At 38.5% G+C, this 20,697-nt stretch overlaps 1 protein-coding gene across 32 annotated transcripts in view; it reads left to right on the forward strand.

Annotated features, from left to right (window-relative positions):
• The window catches only part of KCNMA1 (potassium calcium-activated channel subfamily M alpha 1), a 4,085,072-nt gene that overhangs the window by 2,325,742 nt on the left and 1,738,633 nt on the right, over nt 1–20,697 (forward strand). For all 32 annotated transcript variants that reach the window (XM_044055788.1, XM_044055796.1, XM_044055806.1 and 29 more), the window contains one exon: nt 1,458–1,613. In XM_044055788.1, coding sequence (XP_043911723.1) covers nt 1,458–1,613 — 156 coding nt within the window. The remainder of the gene's footprint in view (nt 1–1,457; nt 1,614–20,697) is intronic.

The following is a 20,697-nucleotide window of genomic DNA, read 5'->3' on the forward strand; positions in this document are numbered from 1 at the left end:
GACTCCAAGTCCTCTACATAACAGGGGAGGTGGGATACAGACGTAGGAAGTTCTACTGTTAAGGTGGCAAAACAAAGCTAAAAGTGTCCACAAAGCACAGCTGTACCAGTTCGTGCTCCAAAATGTATTTTATATGTTTGTTAACCGGATGTGGGTTGGCCCTAAACCCTTTTCTTTTACGGCCCCCGAAAAATATAAGTGACCTTTTTGAGTACATGTGGCAGGTAACAAGGATAAATAACTGAGAACAATTTCTGTGTAATATGACACAAACAATATACCACTAAAAGATTTTTCAAATAACTATATATATATATATATATATATATATATATATATATATATATATGGGTGTACTTCTGTTCTTTGAAAGCACACTTTAAAGAAGAACAGAAAGCTGAACCCACTGTAGTGAAAGTGCACTTAAACGAAAATGTACTTTCACGAACCACAGTTTACTGAAGCACAAAAAAATACTAGCAACACATTTATATATCTATATATATATATATATATATATATATATATAGGTCCCCTTCAGTTGCTGGAACGTTTACAAGTTCGAACCACATATGGCCAAGACCATATGTTCAAACTTGTAAAAGTTTGATCGGACTGAATGGAAATCTCCGTACAGAGTGGAAAGGGAAGATTTCCCATTTCCGCAATGTAGTGCGATCTCGGAGTTGGTATATTTAAGTAAGGGAGGTGTGGGGGCTGCAGGGGGGCATAGCCCCCCTGCTATAGATGTTTAGTTTTGTGTTGGTTTTTTTTTATGCGTTTTTATTTCAGTGTCCAAACTTTTACGAGTTCAAACATATGGTCTCGGCCATACGTGGTTCAAACTTGTAAAAGTTCAATCTACTGAAGTAGATCCATAGATATATATATATATATGTATATATATATATATATATATATATATATATATATATATATATATATATATATATATTTATATATATATATATATAAACATGCTGTATCAGAGAATATTGTAAGTTTGGATTACTAAGTTACAATTTGCTTTGCGAGTTTGCCTTTAATACAATCAAAGTCCAGTCAGTGGAGTTTGTAAATATGTGTAAAAGCTAGAATCTGGAGCAACTGTTTTAACCTTTATCAAAGTGATTTAAAAAAAAAGTTTGCAGATAAATGTGTGCTAAAACAGACATGCGGTGGCTCACTACAAGATATGATGGGCTTCATAAATCCTTGTCATGGTGTGTGTAGGGTGGTGCTGGGGGAACTTAGTCTTGCAATAAGTCAGTATTTAGTTTTACAAGCAGGAAAAACATTAGTTTGAGGAGATGTTGTGAACCCATTTTGTGGCATGTCTATCCTGATGAATAACCTTTCAAACTTAAGTTTTGTGTAGTAAAATTTGGAATACTATTGAAGTCATAAATTTGGTTCTTTTGCATTATGTTTTTTCCCTGTATTTTATTTTCCATTAGGCTCATCTGTTGAACATTCCAAGCTGGAACTGGAAGGAAGGAGATGATGCGATCTGCCTTGCTGAACTGAAACTAGGTTTCATTGCACAGAGCTGCCTGGCTCAGGGTCTCTCCACAATGTTAGCCAACCTCTTCTCCATGAGGTCCTACATAAAGGTACTGCTAAATCCTATTACAGTATCCAAACTGTCTCACTAAGTTGCTATGTGTTATAATGAAAACTATACTCTGAGCTGGAGGACAGCAAAAGGAAATGTAACTATGTTGCTTTAATCACTTCAGAACATATTTGGCAATTGACCACATATCTGCTAAATTATAATTAAATATGGCATATGTAGGTCCTTATGTGACTGTTTAAAGCATTATTTGTTGTCTGCAAAGTTTAAAGCATTATTTGTTCTCTGCAAAGCAATGTTTACCTAGAAACTTGTTTTGTTTAATTAAATGGCAATTTATTCAGCAGTTTAATCAAGAATGACTGCTGAGGAACTTCCACTCTGGATTTATGACAACCACCAAACTTCTTCTCTTCAGCTAAGTGTAAATCACCTGTCAACCATGATTGAAAGCTTGCTACTGTAAAGCTATCTGTTTTCCAAAAATCAGGGGTCTGGGTATTAGTAATGTTTGAAAATGTAATAGCAGAGAAGAGCACATTTCTGGAAGCTGTTCTTAAGCAGATGTTAAGTGTAGTTGTTTGGGGTGGGATTTCACTCTGTTGATCTTTGCAGTTTCATGGTCCCTATGATCTCACTCCAGCAGTAGAATCACATATTGCAAATGAGAAGATGATGACACTGATAAACTCTAGTTCATGCTTGCATCCATCTGAGACTGTTCTCTGATAGCACTGGCAGGGTTTCTGTAAGCAAAGTACATCCTCAGTCAGAAATCATACAGTGTTTCATGAAGCATGTGGTTAGTGCTGTTAAAGAACATTGTTGTGATGCATTAGAAAAAAATATCTTAACTTTGTCAAATCTCCTTTTCTTACCATTAATTCTTTATGCTGTTTGCTTCTATAGTACAAGCAATGGTAGGCCAATATAAGATCTTACTACACTGATTTTTTTAACAACTTCATGCCCAGATAAATACTTGGACAAGGCAGAGGATCTCCAGTGCCCCAGGCTTCCTCTTCCTGATAGCCAGCTGTCTTCTTCAAATGCCATTGGTCTCCCCTTATGCTGCTTATCTAGATAGCACTGTAGAATCCATCACTTTGTGAAGCTTACACAGTGTAGCCAATAATCCTACCCACCTGAATTTGTAAACAACATCAGGGACCAAGTGATTAATGAATGGGGTCTAAGATTTAAGCCATTACTTGGTGCCATGAAGGTTAACTTTGATCAAGTCCAAAGTTATGGTAGGGATTTTACACATTCAATGGTGTTAACCCATGGGGAAACTTCTTTTGGAGTTAAAAGTATTATTAAAAACAATTGGACCATGTTTAAAGGGAACCAGGACCTTTTGACTGTTATAGGGAATGAACCCTCTTTTACTTATAGGGTCAATAGAAATTTAAAAAGTCTTTTGGAAAACCATGTTCCAGTTAAAAAAGTAAACACAAAAGGGACCACTAAATGTGGGGCTTGTGAATACTGTAAATTTATAATAGGTACCCCCTCAGTTCAATTGGGACCCTGTAACATTGTTGTCAAATTTGGGGCAGGTACTTGTACAACAGCGGGTTTGGTATACCTTGCTGTTTCCCAAGTTTGTAGTTATTTCTATGTAGGGAAGACCGAAAGAAAGTTGAATAGGAGGATTTGTGAGCATTTGTGTAGCATTTCGCGGAAAGATGATAATAATGCACTTTTCAAACATGTTACTATGAATCCTGACCATTCCTTTCTTTTTGGCATCCTGGAGGTAGTCAGCAAGGACATCAGGGGAGGTGATTGGACTAACAAGCTGCTTAGAGCTGAAGCAAGATGGCAATTTAGGTTAAATGCCACTGTTGCCCCTGGGATCAACGATCATATTAGTATAAAGCCTGAATTAAGGTATCGGGCATCTAAACTTTAATTCTCTCTGGGTTTGCCCCTATAACTACACAATTATTTTATTTTTTATTTTTTACTTTTCATGTTTACTCATTATACATTTTCTTATGCAGATTTAATATTATTAATAGAGTTCTGTGTCCTAGAAGTTAGTTTAATATTTAAACACAGGATGGTGTGTTTTTTTAAGATTTTCTTGCAATTTTCACTTTAAGAGCTTGTTTGTTTTAATTAATGGATCATTGTTAGTATAAAAGGGTAGGTGTACTAGTTTTAATTGTTCTGATGAAGTCTTATGACGAAAGCGCTTGACCTTCACTTGGAGTATTTTCATTGTGGCTTTGTGTCTTTGTGACTTTGTGACTTTTATTAAATACTGTTCTACAACGAGGTCGTAAGATTATTGGCTACAGAGTGGTTTTCTTTTGTTTTATTTGTGGCGTTTACCACTCTCACACCATTTTTTGTTGTTCAAGCTTACAAAATGGTAATTCACCTTCTAGGCCTGAATTTCTCATCATGTTATTATTTGTAATTTTCACCTTTGCTAGAATTTTCTGGAACTACATTTCCTTATAGTATATGTGTGCAGTGACCTTATTAGAGCATCTTTAGAATGTACTTTTGGTGAAATGTTGCCTACATCTATGCCCTGCTATTCGTGCCACCTTTAGAGGACACTTAGGTGCCAAAGTTAGACACTGCCTTCCACAAGCCTGTCCTTCCCTTCTTCCCACCCATCCTCAATGGCATTATGATGACCTTGATTCACCTTCCAAAACTGTGATAGAAACCTAACCAATCATTCTTAGCTATAAAAGCTACAGCTCTGTTCAGTTATGACGTAATGTTATGACATAACAATGAAGTTTGGTGTCAATGTAAAGTCAGCATGATGCCTTAACGTTTCATGACCTTTGAACTATTGCAGAAGAAGAAAGTAGTATGTTGAAATACAGATGTTATACAGCAAACCTGTACAGTGTTTGTAAGAACTATGAAATGGCCTTAATTAAATAGACTTTTTGCATACACAGGCATAGATACACACACACATACATGCACATTTGCAGACACAGACATGCAAAGGAGAATGTGCACCCCCTTTAACATACATACATACAAATTCAAGTAGTTTAAACTCAAAACCACTGGCCGCATGCTTCTACTCTGTGGAGAGAAAGCTTGGCCCTTGTGAAATTTATATCAGTGTCTTAAACAAATATAAATATTTAGGGAATGGGTTATTACAGCTGCCTAATGTCAGCTAACACTGAAACTGTTTGTTCTGGGTTAAAATGTTTTAATACTTTTATGTGTACCTCTGTAATGTATATTGCAGTAAAATTATTTCGGTTCTCCTATACTGAATGTGGTTAGTTCTCACATTTTGCTAATATATACACTTATGTTGTTCCGTAACTTTTAAAACTTGTCAAATTGTTCTTTGTATATGTTGTATGTTGTGCTTGCTATATGTTGTACATTTATATGTTTGTGTGGAGCTTTTCTTTTTCCTCAGACCATCTCTGAAAATAGATTTACCCATTAGGACCAACACATCTATTAAAATAAATACAGTTGCATTAACAGTGGTAGCTAATTGCCAGTGTCTCATTGACCACTATGAGATCCACACTGTCACATTATTTTCAGTAACTGAATCCCAATAAATAAAAGTTGTCAGCATCCTTTTGCCCTGTCACCATGAAATGTATCTGTACCTAGTCTCTGACACATGCAGTGATAATCAGGCTGTATGGTTAAAATTGTGCTAGCACAGTTAATGTACTAATGAAATAATTATCTTAAACAAATGAATTAAAATTTTTTTCTAGCACCTATAAGTGCGACAGCATTCTACTCATTGGTGTGCCCATCTCAGTTTCTGTCATGTGACATTGCAAAATGTCCTGACTACCTAATTCACGGCTTGTTACCATGTGTGGTAAGTGCATTGACACTGGATGCTTAGATGTTATATGTCAGACATTATATTAAAAATATCCTCTCCATGAAGTTGAAATGAACCTGCTATAATGCAGAGTACAAAAGAGTTTTTCATATCTGAGCTAACATGATGTTTAACCAGTGCATTACTGTTGTTCTTTGTTATTCAAATGCTCAGCAGCTAGCAGTGTCAGTCTTCTCTTTGATTTGTCTCTGTAAAAAAATGGACAAAGTTTACATTTTGCTAAAGTATACCACGTTTATGCTTTTGCAGACATCATATAGCCAGTTATATTTTTAATTCCTTCCATTCATTGAAATACCTCTTCAGTATGTACATACTTAAAAGATAGAACATTTTGTACAATGGAAAGGTACTTCCTCTCAAACTGTTGTGTATACATTATGGCATCAACTGGGGGTAACACAAGTGTTATTTCAAGTTATTCTTACTTTTAAATGCACATTTTGGTGCACCACCCCCAATGGTAGCTAAATCAGGTGTTCCAGTTTTAGAACAAATCACATATAGTTCCTGTGTACCTACTATATGAAGCAGAATCACAGAGTAGAATCAATAACTGTTGCTCTGCACTACCTCACTGTATACGTTAGGTTTCATGAAATGCAATCTTTGCTCAGTAAAAATATTAGCAGCAAGTGTCACTTCAAATTCTAAGTGACCATGATGTATAAACTCAGTAGACATAATTAACATTTCCCTGTTAAATAATATCTCATCAGAGGCCAAACAGGATATTCTACATCAGATTGTAGCTGCATTCTCTGACACCTAGTACATTTCCCTGATCTGGTGCCCCTCATCTTTATGTTGAGACAAAAAACCTGTAGCAAGGTGCTTGGTACAGTTGAATGTCACACACAAAGCTCTTCAATGCTTCAGCCTTGATCACCAATATAGTATTTGCATTCATTTCTGAATGCCACTACTGTAATACTGCCCAATCGGTGCTTGCTATTGCACTCTGCCCAACACATTGTGCCCAGGGTTGTTGTCCCCTTTGCCCCACCCTAGCTATACTTCTGCTCAACACATCTGTGTCTTCACAACTTTTCCTTAAGAATATTTAGGGAGCATGCTATTTTGGTGCAAATATGTACTGCATATCTCATGTCCCTTACCTGTGCCTCACGCCTGTACATTGTTAATATGTTCTAATACATATGTCAGGTTTATGTCAAGTACAGTATTGCATATCAGCCCTGTACCTTCTCCTGTTTCCTCCACTGGTACATTATCTTACATTATTTCCTGTGGTCTCTTTGTTCATACTCAAGCTTTCAAAAATAATAATTTCATTGAGCACCAGCACAGATCCTGGTATATTAGGGAAAGAAATGAAGAATCCCCTGACACTGACTTAAAAAGACTTGGGATGATTTTATAAAGTAATGTAGAAACATCTAATAAGAAGTGGCTTATGTAATGTCCAATAAAACAACAAAAGTGTACAGTAAAGTTTATTATCAAAAATGAAATACAACAAATAAGAACTGTCAAAAGGGAATAGTAAAAATAAAGCAATTACCAAACAAGCAGAAAAATCAGATAGTAAAGAAAAAGACAGGTAAAGAAAAATCAACCTCCACAACCCCTTTGCCATAGCTGAAACTGTATTTCATGTAACTTCATAGCATTTCCCTTTTTGGGGAGTATAATAAATCCCTGCATTTACCTACTGAAAGAAACCATGAAACACCCTTTAGCTGCTTATCAAGATAATCTGGATCACTGAGAGATTTTCTTGGGTAACAACCACAAAGTCCCGGATCTAGTGCCAGGAAGTCTTTAATGAAAAATGTTCAAATGTACAAGGACATAATAGTCTGTAATGCAGGTCCAAGTGAAAGAAAACATAACTGATGCTTTCTTCACCTGAACAAAGAGGAACACAACACAGTTTTTTCTTAAGACTTCTATATTTTATGTCCCTTTTTGCAGGTCATTTGTGTAAAGAAAAGTATCACAAAACATCTTTCCATTCAAAAACAGATGCATATCTTCTTTCATGTCAAAGACTGAAGACTTTTCAGGTGGCGTTTATTTCCAGGCATCAACATAATAAAAATAAGACATAAAGTGTATAGCACCACATCTGAGTACTAGAATAAAAAAGTTGAAGTTTCAGTAGCTTAATTTTGGACCAGTACTTAAAAATGGAAAATACTGTATATCATGTACTCTCTTATACTCAGAGTTTACCCCTGAAAAAGAAAGAAGAGTATCTGAATATCTGTAAGGTATGAAAGAATGAAGTACTATATATGACCTATAAAACAAAATACAAATTAAGTTAAGCAAGAAAAACAGCTGAGTGAAACAAACCTAAACCACTTTCTTTCTAGTATTATAAATAATTCCTCTTTTAATAAGTTTAAGATGGAAGACCCCAAAATAAAACAAAATCTAAAAAAAAAAACATTGTTCCTTCAAATAAATATAGAAATTATAAACTCACAATATAATTTAAATGACATAAATGACATTGGTCAATAAATAAATATCATTCATTAAAAAAACAAAGGTGAACCCAACTTCAAAGAATGCAGTATAGGTACAGATAGTGTAATTTACCCTTCCAAACTTCTTGCATGATAACATCAAATGGTCCTAATATTACGCCAAAGTACAGAGGGCTGAGGGAAAACAAAACTTTCTAAACATTTATGAGAACTAAAGCCTATGGATTTCTTCTTGTTTAAAGACTTGTTGTACCCCAAAAAGTAATAACTAGTTAGATAGCTGCAGTCATCCAAAAATGATTTGGCATCATTAAAACGAAATCATCTGCTTAAGTTAAGAAAAGGAGAAAGACAATATCAGTATGTAAAGCCCACCTTGCTAGATGCAATGGAATTTTGAGCTGGATAACTAACCAAAGTAAACAAGAACTGCTCAAGTAGAAGCCTTGTTTAGTACCTCTGTGTATAGGAACCAACATTCCAAATCATCCATTATTTAAAGGAGCTGGTGCGGTAGATGAATATGCTGGCAAACATTTATTTAAAATGGTCAAAACCATATACGTTTAAAATTGTCCATAAGGTCACTCAGGTAACTGAATGAAATACTTTGTAGATGTCATATATTTATAGAGCTGAGGCATGCCTGTTGAATACATACTATCTACAGTTTTATGTATTAAATCTAGAAGAGTGCTAAAGTTTTTACCTTTTACACCACAAGCCTGTTCAGCAAGAAGGCATGATGAATAAGTATTTAACCAAAGCTGTAACAGTTTCAAAAAAAATAATCTGAGTTGTAAAATGCTACTGGTTTCCAAATGGTCAAAAGAGTTATTTTTCTACCCTTCCAAATGTATCTAATATTGTTATTAGTTAAATGGCTGACTATCCATTAAGGACATAAACAAAAACATGTTTTTATTCCTCAGATAAGTCAGCAGAAAGAAAGTGTATGGAATGCCATTAAACCTATAGGTAGTGTCCCTCTCTAAAGTCTGGAAAAAATCCAACTCTGCTAAAGAAAAGTATCTATCCTGCTGCATTAAATCACTAAGGGAAGTTGTGGCAGTACCTAATGCTCCAATGATGAAGACAAATGTAATAGTTTGGCATAAAAGTCAGAAAGTTGATCTTGAATTATGTGCATCATACCACTCTGTAAAGTACAAGGGACTCCAACAGAATTAAGCAGACCAGAATAAAACCCTCTTGCTACTTCACAGAAGTAGCTAAAAATGGATTAATTGCTTTATGGCTTTCAACTATAAACCTCTGTCTACATAGCCAAGTAAGAACTTTCTGCAAGTTCAGTTCATGCTACTGTTGCTCAAGAATTCCCAGGTCTTTTCATATAACACAACACACCAAAATCATTATATTCCTGCTTTGGTAAATGCTTAAAGAATGGATGGACAACTGGTGTGACAAGAGACCATCATTCAGTCTTTGGAGTGACAGCAGGTCTCCTATCTCCATCATGATACATGGATAGGAAATACATCTCCAATATATGTTCCTTTTCACATCACCCAGACAGAGGCAAACTATTAGTGCCTATTCATTCCACTCCTTTTTATCTAGTTTCTTCAGCAATTGTGCCGTCAACTGAACTTGGTTCATCCACATCATAATCAGCGTTCTATCTACTGTATGCCATGCAGTCAACAGGATGAAGCCAAATGTGTGTGTGTGTGTGTGTGCGTGTGTGCGTGTGTGCGTGTGTGTGTGTGTGTGTGTGTGTGTGTGTGTGTGTGTGTGTGTGTGTGTGTGTGTGTGTGTGTGTGTGTGTGTGAAGGGAGGGTGTACACAGAGGGTGATAGCAGTATATATACAAAACTATAGTCTAAAAAGGAATTTGGTTCATAGGTTCATATGTAAGTACTAGACTAGCTTCCCAAGCAGGCCATTTTAAGCCTAGCCAGTTTCCCTTTTGTGTTCAGAATAACCTATCCCATTTAGTTATAGATTGGCCTTATATTACCCCTAATGAGAATAACTGGTTAATAATATCTGGACAATAATGAGAATAATTGGTGTATTACTGATGCTTTTTTTTAAAGATGATACTCCATTGTAAAGTAACACACTTACAAGTAGTGCAGTGAACTACATTTCTGTAGTATTTTTGAAAGCCAGTACTCTGTTAACCAGACAACATTAATTCTACACCATTGTGCATGTTTTTTTTTTTATTCATTTTCTCTCCTTTCTTCTTATCATATTGCTGCACTTCATTACTAATGTGATCAAGATGTAGCATTGATAAATGCTTATTTTATCTTGTGAACCAGATAGACATGTTAGGCAAGGTCCATCTTTTCAGTTTTAATTTGGTACCACTATTTAGGTTTTGGCTTGGAATCACTCACATTATAAGTGGAGACTAGAGGAATCAAACCCAGGACTAAAGAAAAAAATGTCTTAGCAGCTCATAGCCTTAAACTTCATTCATAAATTGGCATACATTGTTGAAAAAAAGATGACAGTGTACAATGAGTTTTGACTTTTTAGCAGATGTTAAATAAAATAAATCAGATCAGCAGACAGCGGGCATCTGCTTTGCAGTCAATATAGTTGACTACTGTGATAATTTGGTCAATGTGGTTAAGAGAGCTGTAGCTATGCATAGCCTCACTGGAAAAGTGAATGCAGCTGATAATTTAGTACACACTTGATAATTGATCTAAAGACCAGTTTATCGAGTAGTTAGGGTTGGCGGTAGTATTATAAATCTCTAGATGTGAGCATCATTGTTTATAAATAAAATTTATATAACTCTGGATAATTTCCAAGGGTCAGGAATTATTTCAGAGAGTGGGAAATGAAGGCTTAAAGCCCCGAAGCATGTGAGGTGGGATTACTGCTTGGCATGCTTAAATTGTTCTGCTGAAACAGATTAAACTTGTTAAAAGATCACACTTTTTCTTGCAGTACATTTCAGCACCACCTCTTTAAGGCATTCTTGGTCCAATTTATAATCTCAGCTACACTAAGAACTCTGGAATGACAGTATAACAAAACTTACTGGGTGCCTGATGTCATTCATCAATGCCTTGGGCTCCATAATATGCCTGAGGTGAGTTCATATTCCACCTCAGCATACAACATGTTATATTACATTAATACCTTAAAGTTTTGAGCATGCCCCAAGGTATTCTTTCATGAACTGTAAAAACAACTTAATATTGATGCATTTATGGCAAATAATTTCATAACCTTGTGCATTATATTTTATGTGGTGCTGCTTGTAAATTTAGTAGACTATAGCAGCCATTGTGAAATTTTTGCCATTTAGTTATAATGATCCATGTTTAACTAATTCCTTTATTCCATCTTCATTTATCTTATTAACAGATGGACATGATAATAATTTGTTATTAGCTCATTCAGTTAACACACTGTCTCAGTTGTCTGCACTTGATAGATTTGATTTTCTGCTAATTTGAATTTTTTATTGTTTCCCTAGCAGCAGTTTTCAAGCATTGGTTCAATTAAATATTAATCTGTTGTGCACTTAGTTTTTGTCATACTTTAAAGATACTGGCAGAACTATTAATTTTCTATCTACCTACTATATTCTGTATACTGCATACATTTTCTGTTTAGCATTTATTTTTCTGATACTCTGTTTTCTACTTAAAAAATAGACCTCCATTTCTGTTTGTTAAAAAAAGGAATTTAACGTATTCAGAAATATTAAAGTGGTAGCAAATTAAAAATTTACTTTACAACCAAAGTGAAGTGTAAACGTCTAGTATGAAGATGCAGCTATGTGTATTTCTTAACTGTTGTGCTCAAACAATCTTTTTTGCTAGAGAAAACATCAGTCAGCTGCTGAGAAGAGAAACATTTGCTTGTATTGAAGCCGAGGTGTTTGCGAGAGAAACTGCAGGGTTTGCAACTTTGCATTGAAGTTCTGATGAAGTCAGCCTGCGCTTAACTGTTGTGGTTTCCCGAATAAAAGTTTTTGAGTACAGGACTGTCAGCGTTTTTTTGGATTTCTGTCAATCTTTTTTGCTTTTTAATTAATTTTATTCATTTTTAGAAACCAAGAGTCACATATGTATGCATGCATTCTTAATTAAGTGTATCACAAATCTAATGATCATATTGATCACTACTGCAGTAGCCTTTCGCTATATGTTTATATCCTACCAAAAATATAAGAGCTGTCCAGCTTCCAGTGCTTCAGTGGGGTCTATATTATCTTGCCAAAATGGCATAAGAATGAATGCCGTTTCAGTGACATATAAACCGCGAAATATGACTACAGCGAAAGCGCAGGTCATCGATTTTCTTCTAGGGAAAAAAAAATCGGTAGATCAACAAGACACGACACACAATTTATAACATTTCAAAGAGGAGGGCTTCACCCCCCCCCCATACCCCCCAATATACAGGGCTGTGCCTCCCACACCCTCTCTAAATATACCAACTCCGAGATCACACAGCAGTGGGGTAAAGGGCAATGTCACAGTGACGGTCAAGCGATTTTTTTTTCCCTAGGAAAAAAAATCACTGACCTGGGCTTTCGCTGTGTCGCTGAAACTGCATTCATTCTTATTCTGTTTTGGCAACATAATATAGACCTGCTTCAGTGCACCTTCTACTGACCCAAGCTGTCAGGCAACTCAAACTGAGCTGACTAAAAGACAAGTTTGTGCACAAAGCCCTTCAGAGCTTTACTATCACTGAAGAGTACGCTCCTGTGAGACTTTTAAGGATCAGCTGTAGGCTTGTGCTATTCTTTTGCTGGTCAGGTAAGTTCCCATTCCGAGGAAAACTTCCATTTCCTTATTTATGTTGCTGCTTTATCACTTTCCTCTTCAGAAAATTTATTTTAAAACTACGTGTTGTGTTTTAACTGACTGTCATGAGAATGTAATGTATTTTTAAATGAAGTGCTCTTTATTCCTCTCAGTTTAAAAGTAGTGTAAAGTAACTGAAAACATTTTTTTTCTGTGGAGAAAATGTGTTTATTTTACCTCTGTGAGTCTGGCACAGTTTTTAAAGTGCTTTTTATTGTCTTTTTCTGGCAAAAAATTCTTTCATTCTTCACTGGTTGGGTTCAGAACCGATTCTGGGTTCCGACTCACCCATATACAAAAGCCTGAGGTCTTCCACTAGCTCATGGCTGACACCTTTATCCCATCATGCTTTAGGAAGTCTCCTCAGATCTCGTTTGCGGCTAAACAGATCAAGTGCTTCTATATTGGCTCTGGCTAAGTTGGAAAACGTCTTTATTCATTATTAGAATATTGTGTCTTTTGCTTCTTTGTAAACTTAGCAATTAGTGTTTTATTACATATTTAGTTTAGAGTGTTTGTTGTTGTGCTTTTTTTTGGCTGTCATTTTACTGCTAGGCCTTTGTTCCCATTCCCTATCCCGGCTTAAATTTTCTCCTATTTTTTACTATAGCTTATTAATATAAAAGTTTGTTTAAAATTTGAGAGTCAGTCAAGTGAGTTATTGCCTCATATGTTTTTCCTGTTTTAACTTAAAGCGTCAGCTCATTTAAGTTAGAGGGCTGCCGTTGCCTGTTTGAATTATAGGGCTACTTTTGTTTCTTCCCTTTCCCTGATCACTAGGCAGCTTCGTTTAAGTTAGAGAACTGACACCACTTCCTCCTTTTCTAAGGTAGTTTTTTCCTGTTGTTTAAAAAAAAAATATATATATATATATATATATATATATATTATAGTGATAGCAATTTGTTTTGACTAGCTTTACTGTTAAGTTTGTTTGTTGTTATTTATGGTCATTGTTGTGGTTGACTGTGTTCTGAATATATCTAAGGATCACAAAGAAACCAAACCTTCTGCCTTCAAGACAGTGTGGTAAGTGTAGCCAGAAGATGTCTATAACTGATGGTCACACTGTGCCTTGGAGTAGAGTATCTACAAGAATCCTGTGCCATTTGTCATTCCTTCAGTTTGAGAGTACTGCTTGAGAGAAAAAACAAACTTATAGTGAGACGTTTACTGAAGTCCCCGTTCACCAAAGCACTTGAAGAAGGCCAGGGCACTTCTAAATTGGCCAAGTCTCCATCCTCAAAGTCCAACAAATCTGGAAAGAGATTATCTCCTTCTTCTGGGAAATCAAAGCCAACAAAAAAAAATTGTGCAAAGTGGCATCTCCAGATCAGAAGACTGCTGGCCCCAGAAAATCTCCTTCATCATCTCCTTCTGTGTCAGTGCCATTGGAGTTTGAATTACGGAGCCAGTCCCCATAACTGGAGCTGGTTTCTCCTATTTTAAGGTCTCCTCTACTGCAACCAGTCAGATCTCCTGCTCCCTCCTCTCGGTCCTCCAATCATCTTTCCAATGATGATGTGGATCGGGTGGTGCGCAGACTTTTAAGGACACCGGTGCTGGCCAAACTGTTTTCGGCTCCAACCCAGAGGGATTTGGAGCCAATCAAGACTTCCCCTTTGACATTGATTCCTCCTCCAAGCTGACTTGGGACCTTGGAGCTGCAATGCCTGGAACTGATTGTAGTGGAACCATTGGTGCCAAGACCTATCCTAGAATCTTCAGGCCCAAGTTTGCTCCGACATCTTCGGTTCTGTCTGAACTCAAGGAGTCTAGGAGCCAATGCTGTCTGGTCAGGTTTGGGGTGGAGAGTTAGATCAGACAGTTGTCAGATCCGAGCTTGCCTCTTAGGTCTTCGGTGAGGTTGAGCTCGGCTCCTACATCAGACTTGTAGCCAACCCTCCTGGTTCTAGGGATGCCTTCTGTTGTTTGGAGCCGGGCATTTCCTCAGATCAGGGGTGGGAGGCTTTCAAGGTAATGAGGAGAGTGCTGTCTCCACAGACAGCTCCACTCTCAAGTCCTGACATTCTTCCCCCTAAAGCTGTGGCATCTGTCTCAGCACCAGACTGTCCATAGACATGTGGAGACCCTAGGCCTCAGGATGCCCCACTGGGTGAACCCCTCTCTTCTGAAACCTCTCCAGAATACCTTTCTCAAGAAGTCCCTCATAAGAGACTTTGCAAGAGGAAGCATTTAGATTCCCAGGAGTCAGCCTCTTCTGATACAGACCTTGATGAGTCAGACGGGGTCCCCAAGGATGCCCTCTGAGGATGTCTTCTTTGCAGACATCCTGGCAATTCTTAAGCAGAGAGGCAGCTGGAAGTCCATCAACCCTTCTGAGGAGGAGTCTGTATACCTGAAAGCCTTTGGGTCTCACCCTTCCACCAGTAGGGTGTCTCTGCCTTTCGATGACCTCATGGAATTAGTTAGTCGAAAGGCATGGGAGTCTTCAGACGCAGTGGAACCTGTTCCTCGGAGGCCAAACAAGTTTATTGCTGCACCGTCTGACAAAGATTTCCTTACCAAGAGTGTTCCAATATATACTATGGTGGTGATGGCAGCCACCGAAAAGGAACTTTCTGAGATATCCTCATCTGTCCATCTGCCGAACAAGGAGTCTCGAACGATGGACAGATATGGAAAGCTCACATTCTCTTCAGCGACCTTTGCAGTCAGCTCCCTGAATTATCTGACACACTTTACTAGGCTACAAAGAGATTTCCTGAAGGAGCTAGGAGATACACTCCAAGGTTCAGTAGCTGCAGGGGTATTAGACAAAGTTTCCTCTCAGCTCTCCACCTTAAACCCTGTGGTCAACTTCTTCTTGAGGCTCATTTCTTATGCAGCAGATGGAGCGAGTAGAGCAGTGGGTTCAGGAATTTCCCTAAGTAGACATTCCTGGATGTGGTTGTGTGAGTTTGTGGAACCCTTTAAATCTTCCTTTGTTAATGCCTCCTTCGATGGCTCGTCCTTGTTCGGGTCGAAAGTCAAGGAAACACTAACCAGGTGTGAGCATGAAGGAAAAACTCTCTCTGCTGCAGGAGTACATTTTTCTCTACCTTCTAGACCTTACCCAAAAGGTCAAAAAGGAGGAAAAATGTTGTTCTGAAAATCCCAGAGAACCTTTCAAGAAACACATGGTGATTCTTCCCCCAGGGGCAGAGAGGAAAGCAGTAATGGAAGACACCATCCATGCAGCAGAGGGGGACTGCAAAATCAGGGTGACAGAGAGTCATTCTGTGGTACATCCTTTCAGCGCTCCTGAAAGGAGGCCTGTCTGTTCCTCTCTGGAAGCAGTCAGGAGTCGCTTATCTCTGTACCCAGAAGCCTGGCTAGAGATAACAAAAGACAAATGGGTACAAAGTATCATATCCAGAGGCTACTTTTCCTTCCCTGTCCCAAACATAAACATCCCAGACGTTCCACCCAGTCATAGAGAACAAGCAACTCTAAAATTCAAAAATCGCTAGACAAAAGTCCCCACAGACCAAATAGGACCCGGAACTTACTCAAGGTTCTTTTTAGTGCCAAAGAGAACAGGGGACTGGAGATCCATACTGGATCTCAGCAGATTAAACAGATCAGTAAGAAAAACAAAGTTCCAGATGGTAACATTACAGTCAATATTTCCTTTTCTGGCAAAAGATGATTGGATGTGCTCTATAGACCTCCAGGATGCGTACTACCACATAAAAATGGACAGGCCATCCAGGAAATATGTGCGTTTCTGGCTGGAAGCCAGTCACTACCAATTTCGGGCTCTACCCTGTGGTCTCACTACAGCCCCCAGAGTGCTCACCAAGTGTATGTCAGTAGTCACGGCTCACTTGAGATGTCTAGGACTACAAGTGTTTCCATATCTAGACGACTGGCTCCTAACCTCCACCAACAAGCATCTACTAGAAAAAGCAAGGGACACCACATTATATCTCTGCTCTCATCTAGGAATCATAATAAATTACCAAAAATCTGCCTTGCTGCCATCTCAGCGTATCATTTTTATAGGAGCAGATCTAAATGCAACACAAATGAGGGCAAAACTTCCCCCAGAAAGAGTCCAAGTACTTTAACATCAGATCTCAAACGTTCTTTCCAGGAGAAACGTACAGGCAAGAATAGTACTCAAAGTCTTGGGGACCATGGCAGCAGCAATAAACTTAGTACCATTAGCACGCCTGCACATGAGGATTCTACAGTGGCTACTGTTCACGCAGTGGTCCCTACAACAACTTCCCATGTCCCACCAAATTTCAATAATGGAATCTTACAAGAAGGACCTTTGCTGGTGGCTTCATTCCACTCAAGTCACATTAAGTTGACCCTTTGTTCACCACATCCATTAACCACAGTAACCACAGATGCTTCCCAGATAGGGTGGGGGGGGTGCTTTATCTGGGAAGTACAGTTCAAGGCAGCTGGCAGGATCATGAGACCCATTTGCACATCAATGTCCTAGAGATGAAAGCGATGCTTTTAGCATTGCAAGCATTTCAGGACTCTCTTCCACTGGGAATTGTTGCAATACAGACAGACAACATGTCAGTTGTTTGGTACATAAACAAACAAGGAGGAAACAGGTTCTGCCCCCTATGTCGAGAGGCCTTCAGAGTATGGCAGTGGGCGACCTCCACCCAGTGCTTTATGATAGCAGAGCACATCCCAGGGAAGTCCAACATGGTCGCAGACAAACTCAGCAGAGCAATTTTGATGCCTCATGAGTGGTCTCTAAAACAGAAAGTAGCGGAGATGATTTTCCACAAATGGGGCCAGCCTTGCTGCGATCTTTTTGCCTCATTCATAATTCCCAAATTCAGCAGCTTTTTCGGGGGAGTCACCAAGGGATGCACTTGTACACAATTGGCCCTCAGGTCTCCTATACGCCTTCCCTCCCTTCCCATTGATACCCAAAGTTCTTCAGAAAACAAGCTCATTGGGAAGGAACTTAATACTCGTTGCTCCATACTGGCCTCATCAAATCTGGTTCCCCTTCCTTTGACCTCATCTCTGGGAGGTGCCGTGGGTTCTGGACCCAGTTCCAGACCTTCTGACTCATGCGTCAGGGATGCTCCATCCCTCTCTTCAAACCCTCAAATTGATAGCTTGGCTGTTCCGATTCCAGTCATAGCCAGGCTCCCTAATCTATCCTCATCTGTGAAACATATCTTGATCTCATCTCATAAGGCTTCAGTGAGGAAATTATATATCAGCAAATGGAAAAGATTTTCTTCCTGGACATTAAATAGCAACATTGATCCCTTTTCTGCACATATAGCGTCCATTTTTAAATTTTTAACAAAGCTATTCAGTGAAGGCACAGCTGCAGCCACTATTCAAGTACAGTTAGCAGTGATATCTAATTTTCATATAAGTGAATCAGGCCCAAATCTGATGTCTCACAGACTATGCAAAGCTTTTCTGAAGGGCACTATTTTATTAAGACCACCCATTAAGACTCCTCCAGCGCCATGGGACCTAAACTATATTTTATCATGTTTGATTCTTCCCCCTTTGAACCTGCATCATCCTGTGATTTAAAGTTTTTGACTTGGAAAACAATTTTCTTGATTGCCATCACTTCTGCTAGAAGAGTTTCAGAACTGCAAGCATTATCAATAAAGGCCTCCTACATGATTTTCCACAAAGACACAGTGTGCCTTTGAACAAACACATCTTTCCTACCAAAAGTGTGCTGACAGTCTAATTTGAATCAATCCATAGAACTACCAGTCTTTTCCCTATCTGTGGCAACAAGGCAGAATATATGCTACACCAACTAGATGTGCATAGGCAATTATGCTTCTACTTGCATAGGACAGAGGACTTTAGAAAATCTGACAAATTATTTGTTTCATTCTCAGACTCTACGAAAGGTGCTCCTGTATATAAAGTCACACTTTCAAAATGGCTATCAGATTGTATTACTTTTACATACAAATCTCACAGCTTTAAAGTCAAAGGTCATTCTACAAGAGCCATAGCAACCTCTTTGGCTTTTCGAGCTAGACTACCAATTGACACTATTTGTGCTGCAGCTACATGGGCAACGCTGCATACCTTTATCACTCATTACAAAGTGGATTTGGCCTCCACAAACAGGGTCTCGTTTGGGTTCACTGTTCTGAAGAATATTCTGCCGTGAGCCACACAAGAAACATGGTCTAGGGACGCTGTCCCAACCAGTGAAGAATGAAGGTGAGATAGGACAACATCACATAAAGAAGTTATGTACTCACCATAATGTTCTAAGTGTGTTGTCCATCTCACCTTCAGTCTTACTCCCACCCTCCTGCCCCCAGCTTTGGGCTCCTGGAGGACCCAGGGGATTACGATCGGTAATTAATGTGTTCCGACCTTCTTCAGTACACTATTAGGTGTTCTATAGTTTTTATTTGGTACCTATTGTTATATCAGCAAACCAAGATCTGAGAAGAATTACTAGAGCGTGATGGGATGGGGGTTTCATCCACAAGCTAGTTGTAGACCTACAAGCTAGTTGTAGACCTTGAGCTTTTGTATATGGCTGAGTCGGAACCAAGGATTGGTTCCGAACCCAACCAGTGAAGAATGAAGGTGAAATGGACAACACACATGGAACGTTATGGTTAGTACATAACTTCTTTTTTTGCAGACTGGTAGTGCTTGCCAGCATTGCTGCTTGTGTTCCCTGATAGAGAGACACAATTTTTGGTTTGACCAAAGAACAGACTACTGGTCCCACAAAAAGCAAAAAGTAAGCAAAAAGCCTTTGCCACCACCGCAGTTTAGCAACTTGCCTCACTTGTAGTTGGAGGCTCTGCTGTTGCCCTTTGTTGTACCTCAGACACTCATCTTTTACACAGATCCCTCTGGCGTAGCAACTACAGCCACAGTGGACTATGCAGTTATTGGGATCCCCTCAGTGGGCAGAGGAGAGCCACTCTTGTTGGTCCTGGGAGAGGGAAAAAGGAAGATTTCCCTGTTGTGTCAGAATGCTGTAGCCATCCTTTGGAAACTGTTGCTGCCATTAGTAACACAGTTTACCCTTTTCTCCTGTAAAAAAATAGAAACCAGGCATGCATCTACTATTTCTCAATTTCTTTTTTGGATAGGAGTAGTTTAGTGGGTCTGACTCAGGCTTTAATTCACGCTATGGAGCCTTCTTATAAAATTATTTTTTTGTAAAAGGAAGAGGGATACTTCTTTTTTGAAGAGATTCAAGATTCTGAATCTGAACGGGAAGACACAGGGAAGGATACGTTTTTTTTTTCCTCAGACTTCTGATTTGAGCTCAGTTTCTTATTCTGCTTGTGAAGGTTTCTCTTTCTCTGAGACTGTTGATAGAATGTGCCAGTATTTTCAGTTGGAGAACACTGAGGTTTCTCAGTCCCTCAGAAAATGAGCTTTTACAAAATGGTTTTACCACTCCTACACCCATTCCTCTTGTTTTGTTTTCTTTAGAAGATGTATGCATTATTGCTTGCAATGTTTCTGATAGTCAGTCAGCTGTCCAAAGAAAGGTAGAGAGAATGTATAAAGTCCCTTAGTTTTTTACATTTTTATACACTATTCCCAAATCTGGCACAGCAGCTGTACCTCTAGCTGATCCCACTGCTGCTAAGAACCTAGTCAATTTCAATCCTACCCTTTCTGATAAGGATGTGAAAATTATTGATAGGTATAGGAAAAAAGTGTATACTTCTACAACTTTGATTTTCAGAATTTTGAATTGCCAGGCTCATATATTAAAATTTGACATTATGTTGTCCTATCTCACCTTCATTCTTGATGGTTGGGTTTGGAGTATCGGTTCTGACTCAACTGCATACTAAAGCTGGAGAGCTTTCACTGGCACGTGGCTACACCTTATCCCAAGATGCCTAGCGACTGTTACCCAGATCTTGTTTGCGACTTGAAGCTTCGGGATTGCTTTTTCTCTGGCTCAGGCTAAGTTTTGTCTTTTACAATTATATTAAGACACTTTTTGTCAAATTCTTAGTG

Source organism: Protopterus annectens, chromosome 14.part0 (assembly GCF_019279795.1).
Source record: "Protopterus annectens isolate FY-2018-M chromosome 14.part0, PAN1.0, whole genome shotgun sequence".
In the NCBI taxonomy this organism is placed as follows: Eukaryota; Metazoa; Chordata; order Ceratodontiformes; family Protopteridae; genus Protopterus; species Protopterus annectens.